Genomic DNA, 25,229 nt, shown 5'->3' with positions numbered 1-25,229 from the left:
GACAGAGTTCAAGAAGCGTTTGGACACTCAGGTACATGGTGTGACTTTTGGGGATGGTGCTGTGCAGGGCCAGGAGCTGGACTTGATGATCCTGATGGGTCCCTTCCAACCCAGCATATTCTGTGAGTCGATGTGGGAAATAAGGAATCTTTTTTTGGAGGAAAGTAGAATACTTTAGGCTAACAAAATGAAATGTTTGTTACCTTTAGGTAGAGGAAGGGCATGATCAGAGGGCTGGAGTTCCTGTCCTGTGCAGATAGGCTGAGAGAGTTGGTGGTTTTCAGCCTGGAGAGAAGGCTCTGGGGTGACCTTAGAGCACCTCCCAGTACCTAAAATGAGCCCACAGGAGAGCTGGAGAAGGACTTTTTACAAGGGCATGTAGAGATTTGGCATAGGGGAATGGTTTTAAAAATCTAAGAGAGTAGGTTTAAGTTACAAAGTCACTCAGAGTGTGGTGAGACATTGGAAGAAGTTGCCCAGAGAAGTTGTGGATCCATCACTGGATGTGTTCAAGGCCTGGTTGGATGGTGTCTGAGCAGCCTTGTCTAGTAGATGTCCTTGCCCATGGCAGCCGGGTTGGAATGAGATGATCTTTAAGGGTCCTTCCAACCAAACCATTCTAGGATTCTAAATATATTCTGATTCTATATATGTAAATGTATGTGGAATTTATATAATATGGTTGCATAGAATATAGTAAATATATATTGTATAGTATAAATATTTACTATAAATAATGTTTTCATACATGCCAGCAAAGAAAGTAATTGAAGTAATTGAACAACTTTGTTTTTGGGCAACTTCTTAATGAGAGAGGTGGGAAAAAAAATTTAAGATTTTTAAGATATAGCATGATAGGTAGAATTAACATGATGCAGTGGCTGTGACGGGAAGGGGGACAATTCCACTCATTCAGAATGTCCCTGTCCCCCAATGTCCCCATGAAGCTGACAGGAGGAAGCATTCATTTTAATTCATGTAGATTGTCACAGCTGGCTAAAATCGTAGGAGTGTCTTTAATTTTTTACTAGTACTTCTTCGTGAGTCAGACCATCTTTGCCTTCTGAATGGGAAGTGTCCAGCTATTATAGCTCAGATAATGGTTGTGTAAGTACTGTCTCTCATTTGGTTTAGATTGAGTCAATTTTTCTATAGTCTGTATCTCATGGGATGAGAGATTTCACTATGCATCTCAGACATTTAGAATCACACACAAAAATCTCCTCGATTCATCTTGTCACAGCTTGGATTCTCCAAGGATAGATCCTAGGTCTGATGTTATTTAACATGTTCATTATAATTTGGAAATTAGCAATAATGTAGAGAAATAAAAATACTCTGGTTTAAATGATGAAAATAATTTGTTACAACTAAAAAAGACTTGTGGAAACTTCTGAGAGCTCTTCTGCAGTTGGGTGAACTAGTAACACCATGACAAATAAAACTTATTGTTGATAAAAGCAGTGTAATTTATACTGTCAGGAATACTTGGAACAATATTCTCTTCAGCAGTAAATCTAAATTAATTGTGATCGACTGAGAAAATGAGCTGTTTACCATATGTGGATAACTTAGTGAAACTCTTCACTGAGGAAATTGGGTTAAAATAAATACCCTGAAAGTTACAATGTCACTTGAATAAGTCAGTAGTGTTCTAGAATTGATTATGGTATTTCTCGTCAGGTACGTCATATCTGAGAGAGGTTTAACAGTCACAGAGGGACTCTGAGACAGGAAACATACATGTCTGGAAAAGCTATATGGAAAAAAATAATTAAGACAGCTTAGAAAGGAGGTAAATCAGAATGTACAGTGACTTATAAAGGAAGGTAGAAGAGATCAAGTCAAGGCATCTGGTAACTAAAGTTGTAATATAAGAACGAAGGGTTATTGTGTTGAATTGAATAACACATTTAAACTATTTACATATTTTTAAATCTAAGGAGTAGTTCCTTATACAGTGCACTTGACAATTGGATATGTGCTGTAGCATGTCTAAAAATGAGGAGTAAAAGGATTAGGCGTTTATGTGGACAGTAAAAATAGCTACTATTGTTAGGAAGAACATAAAAACTTTAGGAGATCTAAATCTTGATACTTCAGGGAAATAGAAACCCTGTAACAGATGGAAGAAATCTGACTTTCGGGATTAGTTGCAGGCATTTATCAGAAACATTTGTCTGTTGTCATTCTGGAAGCTGGATACTGATCAGCCATGTGAAAGACTGTTCTTATTCACAGAATCACAGGGTGGGTCAGGTTGGAAGGGGCCAAACTGGTCATCTGGTCCAACCTCCCTGCTCAAGCAGGGCCATCCCAGAGCACATTGCACAGGATTGCATCCAGATGGTTCTTAAATCTCTCCAGTAAGGGAGACTCCACACCCTCTCTGGACAATCTGTTCCAGTGCTTGATCACCTGCAGTGTAAAGAAGCTTTTCCTCATATTCAGGTGGAACTTCCTCATCGTTTTTTCAACAAATATACACATGCACACAGATAAAACAGTGGGCAAATTCAAAGGCCTTGGCTTAATTGGTCTCCCATATAATGTATTATTTTCATATGGCACATATATCTATATCTGCAGGAACTGAATATTAAATTGGACCTGCTATCTCTTTTAAACTCTCTTATCATATGAAGCCAAGTTTTTTAATAGTGTGGTAATACTTGCACTGTCATGACAACACAGGAAGAGGGAAGTCTGTTGATCCATATTTAAGGACCTGGGCAGAAAAAAAGATGAAAGGGGAATTTGGGAGAAGGAAAAGAGTTTCAAGACTATTCCATGTTATTCTCTTAATTAAAGATGAAGCTATCTGAGAATGATGAGGATATTTAAACTGGTATACAGAGGACATACTGTTTTATGGACTCAGGAGAGGAATGAGATTGTCTGCTGATGATATGATTATCTTTTGATTCCATTGGAAGGCAGCGGTACTAGAATGTCCGTACAAAAATCAATTGAAATAATCAATGATAATCACTGATTTATAGGCAATTTTCACTGTTATCACAAGAAAAAAATAGTTTCTCTGAGACAAAAATAAACAGCTATACTTCAATTAAACTTGCTCAACTAAATTGACATTATGTAATTATCACCTGTAAAGCAAAAATAATTTCACTTGTGCATAATTTTCGGTAAGAACCTGAAAATCATGGCTGGGTTCTAGTAACACAGATTGAGACTATCTTAACGTATCGGACTGTTAATTTGAAGGTTAGTTAGAAGCTATTTCTAAATCCTTCTCCTTGCATTGCTTTTCCACAGGGGTAATTGCTCTCAGCACAGACCTTTGATTCCTTGACTAAGAGGTAAGTTCCGCTGCTGGCAGTGCCTCTGACTTATTCCTGTTCTTCAGCTCAGCTCTTGCAGTGTGTGCAGGGTCCTAGGTTGTTGCAGCTGTTATAAAAGGTTTTAGAAAACAGAAGATGCAAATGGAACAGGAAGTGTTTTCTAAGTGCATTGTCTGATTTAAACCCAGGAAATACTATGTTCTTTAAATGTTTGCAACAGGACTCCAATAGGGTAAAGGAAGTATTTATAAGACTTGGATATTTCAAACAGAAAAACAATCAGAAATCTTTCCTCATATTTCAAAGTATGATTTATAGATTCTTTCTTTGTTAAAACTCACTTGCTAGCCATCATCTTGTGTTTTTAAAAAACAAAAAGCGTGGTGACTAGGAATAACTGGGTATCTCAAATTTGCAATCTAAGAAACTATTTACACTGAGAAAAGCAACTATTCACATTAAAGCATCACAGTAAAAATAAATAAGTACAGGGACCAGGGCCATCATTATCTTATGATCTGGTACTTGGAGCCTGCTCCTCTGAGCAGGCATCTGCAGCAACTCTTTCAAAAACTAAATAAATTTTCCACATTTTATTTGACATGGCAGAGATGCCAGTTCCTGATAAAATAGTTAAGAAGTTAGAGGTTGCCACTTTGAACCAAAAATTCTGCATTTGTGACCTTCTGCAAAATCATTTTCCATTCACAGGCAGAATGTTCTGGTCATAGAGATATTACTGGAGATGTGCCTGTTCCTGCAGCCATTGCAAGAAAGACAAGGTGGCTGTGTTTCTTCGTATGCCTGGTTCTGCTCGTGTTCAGTCTGCTATGATAGTGTCTGCCAGACCTAGCCTGGCATGTGGATTCATGTGGAGAAATGGGGTAATAAACTTAGCTCACGAACTTAGATGTCAGTGTAAATACATGAGCTAACAACTCCAGACTCTGGTCTTGGCCCAAAGAAAAGTAATTATTTTTAAGGTGCTATTCCATTTTAGATACCTCCTTTAAGATGAATCTGCCTTAAGATCTATTGAATATGTTGACTAGATCTCCATCAATTATCAAGCAGAGTGATTAACTTTAGTGCTGATACTTAGTTTAGTTTAATGGACACTACTCCTAGATTCTGGATATTGGTTTAACTTAGGATGCTCACACTGGAGTGGTTCTGGTCCCGTGGGAAAGCTAATGAAATTCAGAGTGAAACAGGGAAGTGCCTACTGAGCTAAGGCACTAAGAATAGCCAGAGCTGAGGGAGAGCTTTGGGGATTGTGGTTTTGGAATGAGGATTTAGTTAGACATAATGACTGTCCTGCTGCTTGAGAGACACCACCTGATTGCACCACTGCACTAAAACTGGGTCAGAGAAAGAAAAGCAGGCTAGGTTGTCTACCACTGAGGCAATAAATTCCAGGTGAAGGACAGGAAGTAGCATAGAATGATAACTTCATGGATTGCTTGGCTATGTATTGGCTACATCTGTTAGGTCAAAGTACTTTATTACCTCTAGCTCTACATGATTTAAAACAATCAACCCTTTAATCTCAAAAAACATATGTAGAAAAGGCATGCTTCTATGATTCTAGAAATGTGCAGGACATGAAATAGAGGATATTACTCAAATGAGAATATTATTTTGTCTTTTAAGATTTAGAAACATAGAATTGTTAAGTTTCAAAAAGACCTTTTAGAATAACAAGTCCAGCTGTTAACCTAACACTGCCCAGCCCACTACTAAGCCATGTCCCTAAGCACTAAATGTCTTAATACTGCCAGGACTGGTGGCTCAAGCACTTCCCTGGGCAGCCTGTTCCAATGCTTACAACCCTTTTGGTGAAGAAATATTTCCTAATATCCAATCTAAACCACTCCTGGCACAACTTGAGGTCATTTCCTCTTGCTGTATTGCTTGTTATGTGGAGGAAGAGACCAGCCCTCCCCTTGGTGCACCCTCCTTTCAGGCAGTTGCAAAGAGCAGTAAGGTCCCCCTGAGTCATATCCAAGCAAAGTGTTAACCCATCCAAGCCATGAGCAGCAAGTTTGTCCAGGAATTAATTAATTTAACTACACGTACATGTAATTACTAGTGAATAATTTTAATTTTTAAAATAAGTTTTACAGGAGACATTCAGCGAGCATTTGCTAGATATAAAATTTTAAGCCCTACTACAATTGTTTTCAAAATTCTAAATATTTGGATTGGTAAACTGAGAATCTGAAATAGGCATACCCTAACCCTACTGAGGAAAAAACAGCATGTAGTTATCTTGGAGAGAAAGGGATTTAAATAAAGAAGCTCTTTTATGGGTCAGTAGCCTTTCAATACCTGTACACATTGATTGTCTGTGATAATTACAGTTCAATGCAGAAGACACATTTTTAATTGTCAGTAAGCCAAAGAATTCTGTGTCCATCATTCCCTCAAGTCGGAGAATGACCACTGAATACAGAGAGCTTTATGGAAGCAAAGCTCACACCAACGTTTGATGGCAGAATGTATTGAAATCTAGATTAGTAACTGCACCAAAGAAATAGACTGAGGGCCATAACCGACAGTAAAGTAATCGACCTGTTCTCTCTGCTTGTTGCTACAAATCACACTGATTTTTTTAAATGAAAATTTTTAAGGAACCAAATATTTCTGAACACTTAGGAATATGTAAAAGTTTCTTTAAAATATGCTCAGAAATTGGATGTATTTATACAGAATGAAGAAATATTTGCCATTAAAAGCCTCAGTTATTCTTGGTCTTGAAATATAAGTAATTTGAATCTGAGAACATTAATTATATAACATTATAAATAATTTTGCATTAATTAACTTTTAAAATTAGTTGGTTTAAACTTAATTAAACTCACTCAGAATTAAAATTGCCTTTTATGACTGCAGCTTAATTTATATCTGAAATGAATTGAGCTGAACTGAATGATTCTGAGTATGTGTCCATATCTCCATACTGGGATTTAGCACAATTTAAATAACCCCCATTTCCTGAATGTCCATCTAAATCTGGTTCTTGCATGTGTGCATGATTCTTGCTTTCTACAGTGACTGCATGAATCATAAGGTAGTATGTCCATCACACCTGTTGAATATACTGTCAGTAAATTGTCCTTATGCTTTTGCTTATATAAATTAATTCATCTCTGGCCAAATCTGTGCTTTCTGAAACACTGAATATGTGTGTGTGTGTGTATGTGTGTGTGTTTCATACATGTGTGTGTACAGATGCAAAAGGGTAAAGCAGATTGGAGCTGAAAAGTCTTTGGCTGTGTGGATCTTCCTCTCAAAACTGTAATTACTGACCTTCCTATCAAGTTTGAAATTTCAGATCTGTTTTTAGGATATGCTTTATCAACTACTTTCATTAGTGTTGTGTTACAATTTATTTGTAGAGATTGGTAGAGGAGCAGTACCTGGAAAATTCAAGAAGAGCTCCAAATTTTTGTTGAAAACAACAAAAATAGCCTTGACTTTTGTAAGCAGACAGGCTACAGCTCATGTTGCACTAGAAAATTGTCTCTATACCAGAGATAGGCTCTCACTAAACCCTGGCTGAGGGTGAATGTGTGGTCTCCCTTGGAGAACTAACTGAGGAATTAACAAGGAGTACTAATGGTGCACATTTCACTTTTACACAGTGTTAAAACAAACTTAAGTTTGGCATAACTTGGGTTATGTTCTATGCATAGCTAATGCTAGTGGCTCATGTTGCCCTTTATTTTTTGCCTGTACCTTAACTGGAAGGCTCTGCTGAAGTTTTGCAAGCTACATGAAATTAGGTCCACTTGAGGTATTACACCCATATGCTTCAGAAGCTGCTATTAGATGCAGCTGAGAAAGTCTTCTTGGTTATGTGCACGTGTGCTAATACAAAAAGAAAAATAAAAAGTAATAAGACAAGCTGGACTTTGTAAATAAATGTAACTTCTTAAAATCAATTAAATTTATACTGTGCAGAACTGTTTCTTAATACCTGCAGACCTGATTTTTGTCTCTTGTGAAATATGAACAGAGAATTCAAATTGTATTTGAACCATGTTTTCAAGGGAGAACTTATTTGTACATTCTGGGGTTGTATGGAATGTTTGCCAACACAGAATGTATAGACAAACATGGAGAAGTGCCCTAAAAGGACTTTCAAGTTCATATATGATTTATAGATACAGATAAAACTAATTTTCAGAAAGGGATGTTCTGTGTGTTTGTACTACATTACAACCCGAGCCTGTGCTGTCTGAGGTCTTTTTAGCTATGTATGTTGTTGACAGCAGGGATTACTCTCTCTATAGAAATTACTACCTCAAAGAAATTTTCAGACTGATTTGGTGGGTCAAATGAATGAGCAAGTCTGTCTTACAAGGTTCCCTGAATCACTGGTAAGCTGGTTCCTAAAACATAGAAGGGAGTTTGTTTGCCTGCTTTTATTTTTTGTTTGTTTGTTTGTTTGTAGAATGGGTAAAAAAGTAAAGAAGGAATCAGAGTCTCCACCCAAGGATGTGGTAAGTTTATAAACTGCTATGTGCTATAAAATAAACATTACACAATTACAGGCCCAGCTCTACCCTCCTTACATAGTCCCTTATTCTCCTAGTTTACCCACATTATTCTAAAAATGGCTTTTAAAGATGTCTCTGTTTCTGCTTTTCTTGGACAGCATACAAACCAGAGTGACTGGGCATGTGTAGTTCTTTGTAGAGATTGTTGTCTTTGGCAGGCATTGCAAACAGTTATGTATGAAACAATCCAGGCTTCTTTTTATTTGAAGAACAGTGTTAGCTTTCTCTTCGTAAAAATCAAAGGAGAATGGAGAAGAGCGACCTGAAATCTGCCTGTCTTTTCAACTGTGAATACATTCGCTTTCTTTAAGGATGAAAGAGTTAAAAGCCTAGATGGATCTGTGGCTTTTTACTGAATACAAAATTTGACAAATATTTTGAATAATACTACACACTCTATCTCTTTTGCAAATATATACAGTCTTAAGAGGCAGTTTAGGTTTTTCTGTTGTCATTGGAAGTACAGTGAAAAGTACAAGAGCTGAAGCCAAATATAGAATCATACTGATAGTGAGAGTTTTTTTTTCAAAAGGTGGAGGTTAAGGGTCTCATACTAGCACACTTTTCTGGAGTTTCTATAAATTTGCAAGGTACGAAGAGGCCCCCAAAAAATAATTGTTCGAAACATAACTATTTTTAAAAGTTTATTTGTTTTCTTCAGAAAGAAGTAGAGGAAATACAGAAACATTGAAAAGAGTACAGTATAAGCTCTGTGTCAAATAACAACCAAATTAATGAAAATGGGGACCTCAACGTGTCCCACAGAGGGAGTCCCACTCCCTCAATAAGTCCCACTAAATGTGATGTTCTGTACACTGTTTTAAAAAACCCAATGGATTTATGTGTAAAGACGTGTAGTACTGCAAGAGCTCTCTCAAAGGTCACAGAAAAGTTAGCAAAAACTCCATTGCAGTTTCAATATTAAATAAGTATAAATAGTTTTGACTAAGACAGTAATGTCCAATGGTCATGATGTCACTGAGACATAGCAGTTGACATCAGGTTACCCAGCTGTTCTGTGGAAAGGTGAATATTACAAATGTAATTCATAGCCTTCAATCAATAATAAATCCTTATGAAAGGAAATGGCATAAAACCTCAACATAACTTCTATCTGTATAAAATAACCTAGAAAACCAGGAGTCACAAAGAAGGTGTATGTGGGTGAGTCAATTCAAATAGGCCTGAGAAATTAAGACTAAGTATCTTTGCAGCCTAAAAAAAGGTTTGAAAGGCTCGACAACACATTTAAGTCATACAGATGAAGTGATAAAAGTTGACTTCTTCAGTAAATAGCTAGAAAATCAGTATGTGCAGCACCACAATTTCTATATCCAAAATATGCAATTAGATTTTCTAGAGAAAACGGTGGTACAGCATGCTAGGTACTACAATAACCTGTGAATACACAGAAAAAGTCACTAAACTATCAAAAGGAATGAGTTGGAAAGAGTAAATTCCAGATGGCATCTACAGCTTTTGGCTTAATTTTTACCCTTACTGTACTTCAAGCAAGCATGTCTATTCTGACAGTTATAGCAGGAGAAATGTTGCATATCAGGACAGTATTAAATATGAAAATAGATAATTTTAATCATTAATGAAGAAAATCTTACCATAATAAGAATTTTGTTCATAATGATTGTGTAAAATCAAATCTGAAAACTTTAAATTTCACCTGGGTGTTTCAGATGGCAGGAAATGAGATGCAGACAAAATAAAAGATGTATTAGCTATTATCTCATGATTGATAATCTGTTTATGAAAATGTCAAGTCCAAGAAAAGAAGCCTTGAGATAATGTAGACAGGCTTATAAAAGAAGGCCTTTGTGCATGTGGAATGCTCTGAGAATATATGGTACTGCAGATGACCACTAATTTTTTATAGGTTTCTAGGAACAGGTGGGAAACACATCTCTTAGCCTAGCCACTGCTTATATGTTTCAGAAAGTATTCCTGAGGATTCTGTTTTCCCTGCCTCTCCTAATTTGTCTTTTAGTATTCTCTGTTCTGACAATTGGTCTCCAAGAGGAAAAAACATTGCTTTGAGCCTCTATCTCTATATGAATGACCTAAGACAGTAATTCAGTAATAAAATATGTTTAATTCAGTAATAAAATATGTATGACAGTTATAAAATATGCTAGCTTTGACATAGATTGATAGGAACTTTTCACATGATATCTACATTAAGTTTGGTCTAGACCATACTATTATTTGCTCATCATGCATGGACATTGGTCATGGACATTGAAAGGGGAGCCTAAGATTATCCCTAGAGAAAATTGTGAGGTGTTATCACTTAAAGAAAGCTATAGATACCTGAATATTTTTGAAAAAGGCTTCATTCATGGGACTGATGTTAAGAAAAAGTGGAACACGTGAATTGGCACAGTCAGCTCCTGAAATTGTCTCCACATAAACACCTTCTTTTGATTAATGTCTAAATATTAATTTGACTTGACTTTAGTGAGGCTTTCAATACTACCTCTTGTAACATCCTCATAGGTAAACTGGTGAAGTACAGACAAGATAAACAGATAGTGTAAATTAACCAAAAGGTAGCTGAACTGACAGGCTCAGAAGGTTGTGCTCAGCAGCATGAGAGCCTGTTAGAGGTCAGGCACTGGTGTGCTCCAGGGGTTGATCCTGTAGCAGATACTGTTCAACCTCTTCCTCAGTGACATGAATGGTGGGACAGAGCGCACACCCAGCAAGTTTACAGAAGATATGAAATTAAGAGGAGTGGTTGACAGACCAGGTGGTTGTGCAGCCATTCAGGGGGACCTCAGCAATTTCCTAGAGAAATAGGAAATTGGGAATTTAATTAAGTTTAATAAAGGGAAATGGCTAAGTCCTGCACCTGGAGGAAGAATATCCGGTACAGACTGGGTGAAGACCAGCTGGAAAGCAGCTTTACAGGAATGAACCTGGTGATTCTGGTGGACATACACCAGAAATGTGAACTTGGGACAAAGAAAGCTAATAAAATCCTGGGCATTAGGCAGAATATTGCCAGCAGCTTGAGAGTGGGGACTCTCACTCAGTATTGGTGAGGGAGACCACACCTGGAATGCCGTGTCCTGTTCTGCATTCTCTGTTATGGGAGAGACGAGGCCTTACTGGAACAAAGTCTTGGAGCATTTGTCTTAGGAGTAGAGACTGACAGCTGTGACTGCTTGGTCTTCAGAGAAGGCTTGGAGGGGTCTTGGCAGTGTAAAAATTGCTGATGGAAAGAAGTAAAGAAATCAGGCCAGGCTCTTCTCAGTGGTGGCATGTGAAAAGATGAGAGGCAGTAGGCACAAATGGAAATGCAGGAGGTTTCCATTTAATCATAAGAAAAAAGTTTTTCTTTTACATTAACAATGATGAAGCATGGCATAGGTTGTCTAGGGAGCTTGTGGAGTCTCCATCCTTGGGGCTAGTCAAAATCAGACTGTGCATTAGCCCTGAGCTATAGCTCACCCTGCTCTGAACACAGCAGTTGGACCAGATCATCTTTGGAGGTGCCTTCTAATATCAACTATTTGTGATTCAGTGGAATATCTTGGGATTTATTGTTAGTACAAGAGATCAGACACTCACAGAACTGAAATGATTAGCATATCCAGGTATCTGCTAAATCTGTTTTTCTAGGTAAAGGAAAAGGGATTAAGAATAGTGAAGATATCTGTAGTGCTTCTCAAGATTCTATGAGAGGTGAAGGGTTAAAACTGACCTTAAATCAAATTTAAGGGATTAAAAAAAAGAAAAGCCAGCATGATTAAACAATAGAACAACTAGCAGGTAAATACATCCTTCAAAAGGTGGGATTTTCATCCAAATGGGAAAACAAAAAATGCTTCCACTCCCAAATGAGAAGTAAAAGCACTGTCACCCTGGATCAAAATATTTTGGGAGAGAACCAGCAAAGATACAAAAAAGTAGCAGTAAAGCTTTTTAAAATTGACTAGATGCAAGAAGCATCTTAGGGGGGACTCTATTAGGTGATTGCAGTCATGAAAGAAAACCAAAATTATTTATTTTTATGTCAAAAGGCAAAGCAATGTGGTAATCACTAAAAGAAATGTGACAAAATTGCCCAAGTAGGAAGGAATAGTGTTTGCCCAGGTCTTGGGCTAAATGAAAAATAGTTAACATCTGTAAATGTGGTACTAGAAGGATTGATGGTAGAAAATTTTGTTTTCTAAAGAAATACAGCAATAATTACATGAAGTTTATCTTCTGTGCTGTGGTAATTGGTAGCAATAGTTCTTGATAAAAGCAAAACCAAACCCGTGGGTAAATATGATAGTAATGGGGAAGAATCAATAGTGCTTGTGTAGAGGAAAGTTTGAGCTGTGAAATCTACTTGAGTTCTTTGGAGGGGTATTCTTTGGATAACAGTGTTCTCATTGATACAGTTGCTTAGCTTTTCCAAAAGTTTTCAGACCAGGCTTTTCACTCTCATAAAGATGAGCACATGAAAAGAAATTACTCTTATAGCAGTAATGTCTGGTTATAAAGTAGGAAGCAAAGGTGAGAAAACAAGTTATTGTTCAGATTTCATAATGGGGAGAAGTTGTCAGTCATGGGATTTTTTTTCTGCAGTTGTGTCATCCAGCGTATCAGAATTAATGTGGATATTTTCATGAAAATGGCATCCAGTTCCTAAGTAGGAGAAAGTGACTAAGTACAAAATTTCAAATTCCAGAAATAAAAGACAGAACATCGTGTTACTAGCAAATGCCCTGTACATGCACATAAATGCCATTTACAGTTCTGGTGTTCCCATCCCAAAAAGGCAGACCTGAACTATAGAAAGACAACAGAATATACAAAGAACGAACTAAGAAAGACAACAAGAACAGACAGGGTGGCCTCTGTTTTAGGAAAGATCAAAGGAGTAGGTTTCTTCGTTCTCACAAGGAATCACTGTGAAGAGGAATATCATAGAAACTTACAAAATTATGAATATACAGGGAAGGCAAATGAGTGTAATTCATTTCACCTTTTCTTAAAGTGAATGAACTGTAGAGGATAAATAAAAATATCAGGTGGTATTTTTAAAGCAAAGAAGAGGCACAGTTATTTTATGAATCTTTAACTGTGATACTTGTGTCTCAAAATATTGAGGGTGTTAAAATACAGATGGCTTCAAAAATTACATAGAAAATTTTTCTTGGACTTTTTGAACACAGAGATAAAATCCCTAAGCTCTCCAGTTCTCTAGGTTGCAGAGTTGTAATTTGAGAGGGAACATAAGTAAAATTTAATAGTCTGCTTGCCCACACCTATTATTTGGCCCTTGTCAGAGATGGGATGCTGGATTAGATGGGTCTTTGGTCTGATTTGAAACATATTTTGTATTACATTCAATTTCAACTAAATTAATTTGATGGAAGTAAAAAAACAACCCAAAGCATGAAAAACAAAGCACCCCCCCCACCAAAAATACCCCTAACAGGAAAAAAAAAAACCAAACCAAACCAAACCAACAACAACAAAAACAAACAAACAAAAAAAAACCCCAAAACCCAAAAAACTGAACCAAACCAAACCAAACCAAAAACAAAACAAAACTAAACAAAACAAAAAAAAAAAAACCCCACACCAAAAATCTCCAAACCAAAACCAAACCCCAAATGCTCTTCAGTTGCTAATGGCTTTGAGGTCAAACGTACACAAAAATCAGGATGAAACACACATTTAGCTTTCTTTTTCATTTAACTTGGTATTTTCTTAATGCAAACTGCATGATTGAAATGTTGTTGCCTACAAATTAGTTAAATTTCTGTGTTTAATTAAAGATTGTTTGTAACTTCAAGTATATTAATCTAGCACATAATGTCCTATATGTGACATTACAGGAAAAGTCTCCAATAATATATGAAGATTTAGATGCAAGCCTTGGATTAAAAAAAAAAAAAAAGGTAGAACACTAGCTCTGCTGAGATAATGATAAGGAGAAATCATAACCAGTTCTATGATAGTTTTGATGAACAAAGTTACCTCCCAGCAAATCACAGAATCACAGCGTGGCTCAGGTTGGAAGGGGCCACAGTGGTCACCCGGTCCAGCCTCCCTGCTCAAGCAGGGCCATCCCAGAGCACATTGCACAGGATTGCATCCAGATGGTTCTTGGGTATTTCCAGTGAGGGAGACTCCACAGCCTCTCTGGGCAACCTGTTCCAGTGCACAGTCACCACACAGTAAAGAAATTCTTCCTCAATCACTCCCTTACTCAGGCCTCTGATTCTTAAAGATATATTGATTTCAGAGACTATTTTTACTGTGTTTTAAGCACAGAAGTGCTTTTAATAGGAAAGTGTCTATTGAATATTGCATACAGTAATAGCAAATCTAATGTCTAATCAAATGTGTAGAGGTTAGACTAATTTCACTGTGCTTGTGTGCCAACCTGTCATTAAATCCTAGGAAACTTCATTGAGTTGGGGTTTGTACAATTACTTGTAAACATGAGAAACACTGAAAATGGAGCAATGCAATTCTGACTTTGGTATTAGATCAATGTATAAATACTGTACACATGCCTCTGATGTAGCTATTAAAGTTCTTTTAATGAAGTAAATCAAATTATTGACATTTGTATATATACATGTATATATATAGTAATAATATTTTAAATTAATGTGTATTACTGTCTTATAATCTGCTATATTTTAAAGATAAATACATTGTTTTTGAGAAACTGCATGACTCCAGCATCTAGTAGTTTCTGTATGTAACACAGATACTGTACAGGCCTAAATTGTGAGGATAGAAGACAGTTTTTCCATACTAAGCAATTACTTTAAATACAAGGAATCTTAAAACTTTTTAATGAGTAGAATTTCCAGAATTCCTTGAGTCTTCTTAAGAAACAAAAGGCTTTTTTAGAGAACTCCCTTGCTCAAGTGATGTTAGTCCTAAGGAGTCTATTAAGAGGCTGAAAACTGTCTGATTTGTTGGAAGATTTCTTTCTGCATGAGAGAGCTCAGAAATGGAAATGAAACCTTTGTATCATTTCTAGCTGGGTGAGCAGGAATTATATCTTGGAAGTACTTCATCTAGTACAGGATCATGGTGAGCTGGTGAACTGAGCTGACAAAGGCACAGAAAGTGTTCTTTTATTTTTTAAGCAGCAGCAAAGTGATATTGCCACAGAGTAACAAAATCCTCTTCCTTGTACACCTGCTGAGTCCACGGGCTCTGTGTACAGCTGCTCAAAAACCTTCTCATGTCTGGTTCTGAAGTCTCAGAATGCTCTTACATGTATAACAACTACATAGCTTTTTACCTTCAAAACTTTCTAGATTTGCAGGGAAGCATGAAAGTTTTCCCAAAATCTTCATATGTGATTAAATCATGGTTATGTTTATTTGGAAGTCAATTATTCTTTCTAATTTTTCAACAATGACTCTAATTGTTATTAAAAAAATTGGACTTTTCCAAGAAAACAGTAATTCATTAATATTTCTAATTCAGTGTAGATATCAAACAAGATTTTATTTTCTATTTAACGAAATGTGGGAGTCTACTGCAACACACAGGAAGACAGAGTATAAATCAAACTTTTCTTTCCCTTTGTTTTTGTTTTGTTTTTAGTTTGATCCTTTATTGATTGAAAGCAAAGCACCAGCAACAGTTGTGCTAATGCTTAGTTCTCCTGAAAATGAAGTTTTGGCCAAAGCATGTGATGCTCTATATAAATTTGCATCAAAAGGTTGGTATTTTTGCAATAAGCTTGGTTTTGCACTGCTTAGATTTTCTACTAGTTCACAATTGTTTCATTTCCTAGCATTAGAGTCTTACTTTCTCCTCAAAGGCATCTGTTGAAGTTTGGGGGGTGGGGGATTTTGAAATGTCTATCCAGCCTGTACTTGCAGTAATAAAGAAGTCTTGTAGTTTGCATGAAGGAAAATTTTATCATTTTGTTGGAAAATTTTATATTTATTTTTAATGGATCTCATTTTAAATATAAGCTAGATGTGGGTTTTTATAGGCAACAGATCTGCAGTTGAGAAAGAATTATTTTTTTATGTTGGAGTTTGAAATGTCTGTACCAGTGTAGTAATTTTAATCTTCAGTTTTTTCAATGACAAGAACTTCTCAGCCTTTTTCTGTTATTTTTACACAAAGTTGTGTCAGTATTTCTGTGCAGATGATTCATTGGAGGCTGCTCAGCCTCCTTTATCAAGTGAATTTCTGTATGAGTTGGGAACCCAGCAAGTCTCCAAGATTCCACATCTTCCAAAGGTCCCTGTATAATCTGTAGCTAAACATCATGTTCAAGGTGCTCAGGAGACAAACAACTGTATAACAAAGGCTCAAATTTGTTTATTTTAGCACGTAATTTCCTAAGTTGTCTCCTACTTATTCCACGTTATTTGATATTAACCACTCACATTGGTATACACTGGTGGTATTCTTGCCCTGATTAATCTGGTTTAATTTTAATTTCCATTTATGGTTTTCATTTTTTTTAAAATGATGCGTTTATACACTGATGATTATACTGATGCAAATTATCAACACTGATGAAGTTGTGAGAGAAGAGCTGAAGTCTTTGACAGCTGGCTAGGGATCACTGGGTTCTGAAAGATATTTAGGTTCTGCTTAATATGGCAAGCTTGGTTGAGGGCATGAGATCAAGTTCTGAATATGTGAAGAGAGAATGTGGAGTGTTGGGAGACAACTATGAACCATAAACTCTTGCTGGCTCCTTCCTTCCTGTGTGCAACAAAATATGTCACACTGCAGAAGGATAGATGTGTTAAGTATTTTATTTTTATACTAAAAGAATAATCCCTTAAATTATTAATGTAGATATCCCCATAATCTTCCAGAAGACTAGACTGTAACTTTGCAGTGTGGCACAAGAGGAGTTGTTTTCAGTTAATTAATTGCAGTTAATCTACTTTTTTGGAGTGTTGCTAGTAAATAAAGTCCCATAATAAATAATACCTCCGCCATTTCTATCATGTCTTGGCCTAAGAATGAGCATAGATCTCCAGCTTCCTCTTACATTTCTCACTTGTAGCCAGGAAGGGCAGGCATGTTTCATTATAAAATGAATTATAAAGCTGTTGTGGGAACTGAGGAGTAGGATTGGGATTTTGTTTCTTGGAGTTTGTGTGTGTTTTGTGTGAGCAGGAACAGAAGGCTGTAATCACACTAAACTCCTCTGTTCTTTGCATGTCCAGCACCTATTCAGCTACAAAGCACTTGATTCTCATGTGGTAGAAATCTCAGGTAGGAATTAATTATACAAATCCTGGTAGTTGCTTCCATTGAGGGATTGTAAATATTCACAGAATCAGTGAACTGTTATGGTGAGGAAAATGCAATTGGGAGACAAGAGAGGAGGGAAATAAAATGTGTATTCACTTGACTTTTATCAGGTGAACAGTATTCTCCTGATACTGTTCACCTGTACTTTGCTAAGTGGGAAGCTTTCCTTTGTACTTCTGCTTCCATTTGTCTCCAACAAATGAGTGAAGTGTCCAATAGACAGAAGCAGCCTTTGCTTGAAAATTGTGAATTAATCTGAGATACTATTAATCCTTGAAACTATTTGACACATATTTATTAGGGTTGTAAATCAGATGTTCTTCAAAAGACCTGTCAGGCCTCTGTTCTTTGGTTCTACTGTTCAATAAAAGATTGGTAGTGCTTTTGCATTGATTCATTAGAACTGTGAGGTTGTTGGCCTTTTTCTTGGGCTTTTAACCCAGTTCCTTTTCAGGTGATGAAAACAAAGTGACACTTCTTGGTCTTGGAGCATTGGAACATCTGTATAAACTCCTGTCACACGAAGATCCACTTGTACGCAGAAATGCCATCATGGTATTTGGCATCATGTCTTCTAATAGTAAGAATCTCAAGGTTTTACTATTTTTCAGTGTGTGGTCATCAAAACAAGAGGTTGATCATGTGAAAAAATCCTACATTAATGGTCCAGAGTAAAGCAATGCAAGGTTGACTTTCAGTGGCTGTTACTTTTATAGTGCTTTAGAGACGTATATCTGATTAATGTAATTAAACAGGTCTTAATTTAGTGAATGTTTTACCCAGTTGTCTTCCATGAGGATATCCCAAACACACTCTTAACTCCTTTCATCAGCTGCTACCTGCTTTTCATGCTGCACTGGACCTTGCCCTCTTAGATTACTTTTAATTCAGCATTAGCATATTGTCAGTGGTGCTGCACAAACATGGTTTTGAATCTCTCCCATTTATATTCACATCTTAATTGCTTTTTTATTTAAAAGTAAATTAAACTCATACCTTTTTTTCCTCACATTTCAACATGTTGAATATGTTGATAATAACAACACAGCCCAGTCATATGAAGACTGTCCCAAAAAATATTACTTCATTTTTCTATCCTAGGGTTGAGGTTTTGCTGCTTTGCCATTGACAACATTAGAAATGCAATCTGAAAGACTTTACTGTGATTTCAGTAAGACCTGTGTAATTCATGTTTTCCATTTGCTGTGTGGGCTGGCATTAGCATGAAATTGCAAAGTGATGGCTTGAAAACTAACAGAAGGATTGCTTGTAATTTGATAATTTTAACCACAAATATTTTTAACTATTGGGGTATTACTTCTTTGGCAACTAAAATTGTGCAATATTTAATCAGAACTTTCTAGATGCAAGTATTTTGAATAAAGTTTCAATGAAATATAGGGGAACTTCATGTGTATCAAATGTCAAAGAATGTCATCTGCAACTTGAAAGTCTCTGCTTTTTTTCCTGGGCCCATTATGATCTTGGTCTAACTTTAGTTGTGTGTCCTTCTCAGTCAGGTCTTTTTGTCACTCAGGGAATAACCATAAGTACATTTTGCTTGGACCAGATTCTGTTTCTTTACTCAGCCAACACTGCCAAACAAAAAACTGTATATTTTATTTACTTCATTGTAGATGATGTCAAGAAGTTACTGAGCGAACTGGATGTCATAAATTTACTTATATCACAGCTGGCTCCAGAAGGTACCTTATAGTATTCATTTCTTGTGCAAAAATACAGTCAGAAATTGTTTATGATTGCCATTTTATCAGACAATTTTATAAAATCTAGCTAGTAATGTGATTTTTCCTAGTATATGTTAAATAGGTATGTGCTTTTATAGGAGTAGCTCTGTAGCTCACTGAGTAGTGTTTTGTGTTGTACAGATGGAACAAGATGTCTATGGACACATTGAGTATGGTTAACAGCTATAATTTATTAACTTCAAATTATGCTTTAAATTAAAATTAATTCACTACTGAATTAGTGAAAATATTCTGTACTGAATAAAACTTAATCAAAATATTTTTTTTTTCCCCACAGAAGATGTAGTTATCCATGAGTTTGCTACTCTTTGTCTAGCACATATGGCTGTTGAATATACTACTAAAGTAAAAATATTTGAGCAAGGTGGGTTAGAACCACTTATTAGACTGCTAGGTAGCCCTGATCCTGATGTTACGAAGAATTCACTTGAGTGTATCTACCTTTTGGCACAGGTAAAGTTTGCTCTTGTTTGTTGTGGTAAACTTCAGAGGCAGATAAGCATATGCATTCCCTGCCCCTGACATTCTCTGTGGGGTCAGTAATTTAAAAATACTTACTTCCTTTACTCCACAGTGTTCATGAATGTTTTTGAAACATTGAGTCCTCTCACCTGAGTCCCGAAATATTAAATTAGTTATGAATATGAATATAGTTTTTTAATTCTGTTAAACTTAATTATAAGCAGTTGTCTGTGCTGTATTGCAGTAAAAGTAAAATCAGTAGGAGGTTCAGATTTTTAAAACTAAATAATAATTTGCCTTCTGTCTTAGTTGAAAAATGTTAATCTTAGTAAGGAGAGTTGTAATCTGTCTAGCAAAAAGGTTGGAATAATCCTGTAAATTAAAGAACTACCGATTGCATTGTTTCTTGTTTTGACCGGCAAGTCCATAGCACAATTTGGAACATCTTTTTAATGCTAGGTGAATGCTGTCAACAGCTACTTTCCATACTGGGAGGAATAGACTCGTTATTGGCCACTTCCACTAATGTCATCCATATGCTGCTTAGCAAAAGAATGGTGCATTTGTATGGCAGTTCTTTCCCATGGCTTAAGCGAATCAATTCAGTAATGAATTCAGTTTATAACTCTATCTCTTTTGGGGCATCAGAGCATGTCTATTCAGAATCACATTTTACTCTTTCTCCTTTTTTACTATCTCGCTGTCTTTGTTGCAGGGTATATCTGGATAACTGCACCTGGTGCTTGCTTATATTGATAAGGATAATTGCATGCTGCACATGTGCAATAAGCTATTTAAAAGCAAATTGTAATTTATTTATTTATTTTCTTTTTTAATATAATCAACTACTGTCTTTTTATTAAGCAGCACATTCACTGTTTAAAGTTGAAATTTTAAATTGTCATTTTATAATTACTAAAACAAAAGAAGATATAACCAGGCAACTGCAGCAGAGTGCAAAAAACTGTTTTCCTCCCACTGAAGTAAATAAAAATGGTGAAACTAAATTTTAAAACTTTCTCAAAGAAACATTTCATACCATGTTGAGGCAAACATGGTAAAATCAAGAGTGAATAGACTTTTTTATACAGGACTAGATTTGGTGGTGTGTGCTTCAGTCATGCAAAAAACCCCCTAGAATTTCAGATTCTTGGGGCTTGATTATATTCAGTTTGATTCTTAGCTTAAAAGAAGTCTGCAGAACTGGAAGCTCTGCAGTATTGACTCATGTTTTAATGTCTGAAATCAGATTTTTGGTGTTCTTCCTGCAAAGTGAGAAATTGATTTATTGTTATATTCTCTATCACTAACATTCTTTGTTGGAATATTTTACTGCAGGATTTTCAAAACCGTGCTGCAGTTCGTGAGCTGAATGTAATTCCATCCTTGCTGGGACTACTGGAATCTGAATATCCGGCCATTCAGTCGTTGTCCCTTCAAACCTTAGAAGCAGTTAGCAAAGACAGAGAAACCAGGATATTACTGAGAGAAAATAAGGGATTAGATTGCCTTCTGAATATACTGGAAAATAATGTATGGTTTACATGCCTTAAAAGATTTTTTGTTCTTGGTGCTGATGTTTATATGACTAATGAGTAATAATACTTATTTTATGGAAGAGAAATATAAGAACAAAGAGTTACTTATTTTGTAGGAACTTTGATAGAAATAGGATAAGCTAGGATATCTAGCTTACTAAGAAAAGAAGCAAAGATATTTCCCAAAGTGTTTATTATTCAATTTTTGAATTGAGTTTACTTTATATAATGGCTTTAGACACAATTTCCTATCATTGTTTATGTTATTATGAGACTCAGTTTAGTGCTTCTGGAGTTCAGGGGTCACAATGGGAAATACAATGCATAGAGATATTAGTGAAGTTTTTAAAGTTTTAAGATCAAAGGCTCATTCTTAGTACCTGTCTAGCCCACTTTGATGTAAATTAAAAACTTATGGGGGTTTTACTATTTTTTAATAAATTCTGTTGAATCTTAAATCATAATCAAATAAATTATATTAAAATATGAATTTGTAAGTATGTACTTTGCAATATGAATAAACTGTCCAAAAGAAAATTGCAACAATTATCCTACAAACTTAAAAGCCTAAGATATTTTACTCCTGATTTCAAGGTTGTTTGGTTTTTTTTGCTTTTTAAAATTTTTTTATTAGGAACTCAACGATCTACATGGCGAAACTCTGGCTGTGTTGGGAAATTGCCTTGAAGATGTGCATACTCTGCAAGAGATTCAGCTGACAGGAGGCCTTAAAAAACTAGTTTCATTTTTAGAAGTCTCTACTGTTCCTGATATTCAGAAGAATGCAGCAAAGGCAATTACCAAGGCAGCTTATGACTGTATGTGACTTTTCAATAATCCATGGACATGAAATTGTTTATGAAGTAAATTTTTGTCCAAAATGAGGTCATCTTCTGTGATTGAGGGTAGTACTTGTGTTGAGGAAAGCACAGGCAAGAATTAATTACAGTGATGAGTCTTGCCAATCAGAGCAGCAATTGGATGCTAGGAGATTTTATATATATATATATATATATATATATATATATATATATATATATATATATATATATGGATGGATGGATTTGAAAATGTTATGGTTTTGCCCCAATTTATTTTCAGTTTATTTTTACTATTTTATTTTAATATGTTCTTGTAAAATGCTATCCTCAAAGGAAAATGGAGCTCTGAAAATATGATCTTTGTCTTTTGTTTAGTGATGCCAGCTGACTGCCATCTTAAGCCACCTTTGCTGGCACTGTTTCTGCCTCTATCTGTTAAGACTTCATTGCAAGCTGACTTCCTTTTGCATTCAACTGCTCTTCTAAATGTCAGGCAATTTCAAATACAAATTCCTTTAACAGAGGCATGAAAGGAGACCTTTCAAATGGCTTGCAGATTAATATTCCCAGGGGAGTTAAATAGTTTCATTGTAATCTTTTTATAATTATTCATCCTATAGTTCTTTTTTATATACTTTTCTTTAATTCACTGAGGAATTCTGAATTAGGCAGAACATGCTCATCATTTATGCCCACAAGGATGCTCTTTTAATCAACCTACATTTGAAATTCCTTCCATACATTGGCTACTGAGTTGCAACATATGCCAAGTAGTGTTATATAACAAAATGCAATGCAACTGATAACATACTTCTGACTATAGATTTTACTTCTGTCAAGGGATTTTTATGACAGTAGAATTTAAATACTGCATTCATAATTCTGGCACGTTGTGATTGAATTGTAGCTTTATGTGTATTTTAAAAATAGGTCATTTAATTTAATATGTGGATAAAATAATCTCTCCTTTCTGCCATATTTCAGACCTCCTTTCATCTCTCCCCATGCTATCTTTCTGATTCTTTTCTCACCTTGCTTAGTTTGATATCCTGAGTATTTGTAATTATTTGGATTGAAAATGATACAGAGAAAGAGTGTCCAAGTATTCTGTGGGTTTTTCTTTGCTTTTGTCATTATCTGTTGGAAGCTTGGCAAGTCACTGAAAATTGTTTTCATTAATGTTCAGGTATCAAAGACAGGAAGGGACCTTCTTATGTCAGTATTTTCTTTGTGTATTTTCCTGTGTTGTTATTTTATTACGCTACTTAGGACTGTCAGTATCATTTTTATAGTCCTGTGACAGGCTTGTAAGTTGTATGCTAAGCAGATTTATATTTGCTCCCACTGCTTTCTACTGCATCTTCCTCCTTTATCATATTTATTTTCAAATAAGCATAGCCTTCTTTTCCTCTTTCACACTTTTTTTTCAGTTTTTGTGGCCTAATATTTTAGCAGCTGTTAGTAGAAGCATGTCTGAGCACATTTTTAAAGCACGGTTGCAAGAACCACACATAATATATTACAGTACTGCCTCTGATCTTATATCATGGGATGTTACCGTCAGTGAAGATGCATCTTCTTGTCATGCTTCTTTACAAATGGAGTCAATGAGGTTTCATTATAAAGGTTTGCTCTCTTCTTCAGCCTATGACAGTTAGTATGGATGCAGCAAGCTGGGAAAATACATCAAAAGGAGATTTAAAATATTTGCTTTCAAGCTGTGGAATTTTGGTGACGCCCGGTTAGACAACAGGAAACTCCTTGTCCTGGTGCAGTGGAAAACGCAGTCCAGTAAACTTGCTGCTCAGTGTAGTCCCCAAAAACACTGAAAATTTTTCAGCTAACTAGAGACACTGGTCTAAAGTCAGTCTTGCAGTGAAAAGCAGAGGCCATTATAAGAAACAGCCCAAGTGCAAAAAGAAAATAGAAATATTTTCAGGTTTTGTTTTTTGATTGGATTCTGGTTGTAAGCATACTAAACAGCCTATCCAAAATGCAACACTAACACACACTATATCAGTACTTGCCTTGATGTGAATCCAGTATAATACAATACAGTTCTTAGTTCTGTAGTGACTTTTTCATTAAATTTGCAATAGCTATACCCACATTCTTCAGGTTTTATAATCACAGTTGCAATTTACCATCATTTCCTGTATACTTGGGTAAAAAAATACTGATTTTCATTGGAATGAAAAACCTACTTCTGCCATGACAGAACATGCATCTAGCTGACTTTTTTTAATCCTGGCAGCTGAGTATACAGCAGTATCTGGTTTTGAAATTACTATTGTTGACAGATGGAATTTGGTTTTGGATTTTTTTTTCCTGATAGATGTGATCATAGCAAGCAGTTTTGTTTTATGTCCCTTTCAACCCTTTGGAAAGGGACTCTTGTAACTTTGTGTTGTTGTTATAAGATATATTTATCCCTTAAGAGTTATTCTCAGTATCAGAATAAATTACATGGTATAAACATGATATTCAACTTTAAATAGCATCTTTAGGATGCTTCTCTGTTTAAGTACATTAAAATAGATCATCTTTCTATACATAATCATTATGCCTTTGTCCCTGAATTTTTTTTTGTTCTGTAACATAATTTTGAATTTATTATATTAATTTATTGATTATTTTGTTTTGTGTGCTCAGAATTACACTGGTGAATTGTACTGTGATTCCTGCCTTGCCCACCAAATAATGCAGTCATTTTAGAATGCTAAATTGTAATCTAATGCTATAAATTATTGAATGTCTGTGAGTGGATTATCTGGACTGTTGATTAAGGAGAACCTGATTTTCCCCTGACAACACCAGACACGCCAGCAACAACAAAATGCTGTGGAGTGTATATGGAGAAAGTGATGCTCATGCTTGCTCTGCCAAACTTCTGGTTTGAAGCTCTCCACATTCTTTCTGTGTTTCTCAATGCATCTCATGCTCAAAGGGAAGCACACTAAACATGCTCTGTAGCCTGATTAACAAATGCTTTTTATAATACAGGTCTTTGTTTATCTGTGTTAACTCAAGATCAGTGGGAGGTCATGATACTATTTAACATTAACTTTTTCATTTGAAATTGGTATAAATAATTCCATAAGGTGATGACAGTGACCTGAAAAGTAATCAGTAGAACTCAGGTCATTATTTTGGGGTAAGAGGGGGAAATAGGAAAATATATTGAAAAAGAAAGGTTGTCTCCCCATGGGGTCAATGCATTAAAATCTGTACAGAATGGTTGATACTCCAAAATCTTTTAGTCATGTGTGCTTTATTTTCCTTCATGTTAAATCAATGTATTCAAATCACTTAGGGGTCAAGAAATTAATCACTGTAAAATTTGTGTTGGCACTGACATACCGAGTACTTCAGTATAAACTATGCCTTTCAGTTGTGCAGTCTTTCTAGTCTGTAGTAAAGGACACAGAGGAAACAACTCATACACACAAAGAGAGACTCAGCAGAAAATGTTCATCCCTTAGGTAGAATTGGCACC

General features: G+C 35.7%; 1 protein-coding gene across 7 annotated transcripts in view; it reads left to right on the top strand.

Annotated features, from left to right (window-relative positions):
- ARMC3 (armadillo repeat containing 3) overlaps positions 1 to 25,229 on the top strand; it is a 63,090-nt gene that overhangs the window by 3,569 nt on the left and 34,292 nt on the right. The window contains exons 2-10 of one of the 7 annotated variants that reach the window (XM_064408169.1): positions 3,280 to 3,323; positions 4,017 to 4,087; positions 7,765 to 7,813; positions 15,458 to 15,575; positions 17,598 to 17,723; positions 18,781 to 18,849; positions 19,190 to 19,365; positions 20,713 to 20,907; positions 21,547 to 21,730. In XM_064408169.1, coding sequence (XP_064264239.1) covers positions 7,766 to 7,813; positions 15,458 to 15,575; positions 17,598 to 17,723; positions 18,781 to 18,849; positions 19,190 to 19,365; positions 20,713 to 20,907; positions 21,547 to 21,730 — 916 coding nt within the window. In that variant the 5' untranslated portion in view covers positions 3,280 to 3,323; positions 4,017 to 4,087; position 7,765. Of the gene's footprint in view, positions 1 to 1,712; positions 1,796 to 3,279; positions 3,324 to 4,016; positions 4,190 to 7,764; positions 7,814 to 15,457; positions 15,576 to 17,597; positions 17,724 to 18,780; positions 18,850 to 19,189; positions 19,366 to 20,712; positions 20,908 to 21,546; positions 21,731 to 25,229 lie in introns of those variants that run through there. The other 6 variants (XM_064408152.1, XM_064408166.1, XM_064408160.1 and 3 more) reach the window with 6 other exon arrangements.

Source organism: Passer domesticus, chromosome 1 (genome assembly GCF_036417665.1).
Source record: "Passer domesticus isolate bPasDom1 chromosome 1, bPasDom1.hap1, whole genome shotgun sequence".
NCBI lineage: Eukaryota > Metazoa > Chordata > Aves > Passeriformes > Passeridae > Passer > Passer domesticus.
This window is presented reverse-complemented; position numbering and strand designations above follow the sequence as displayed.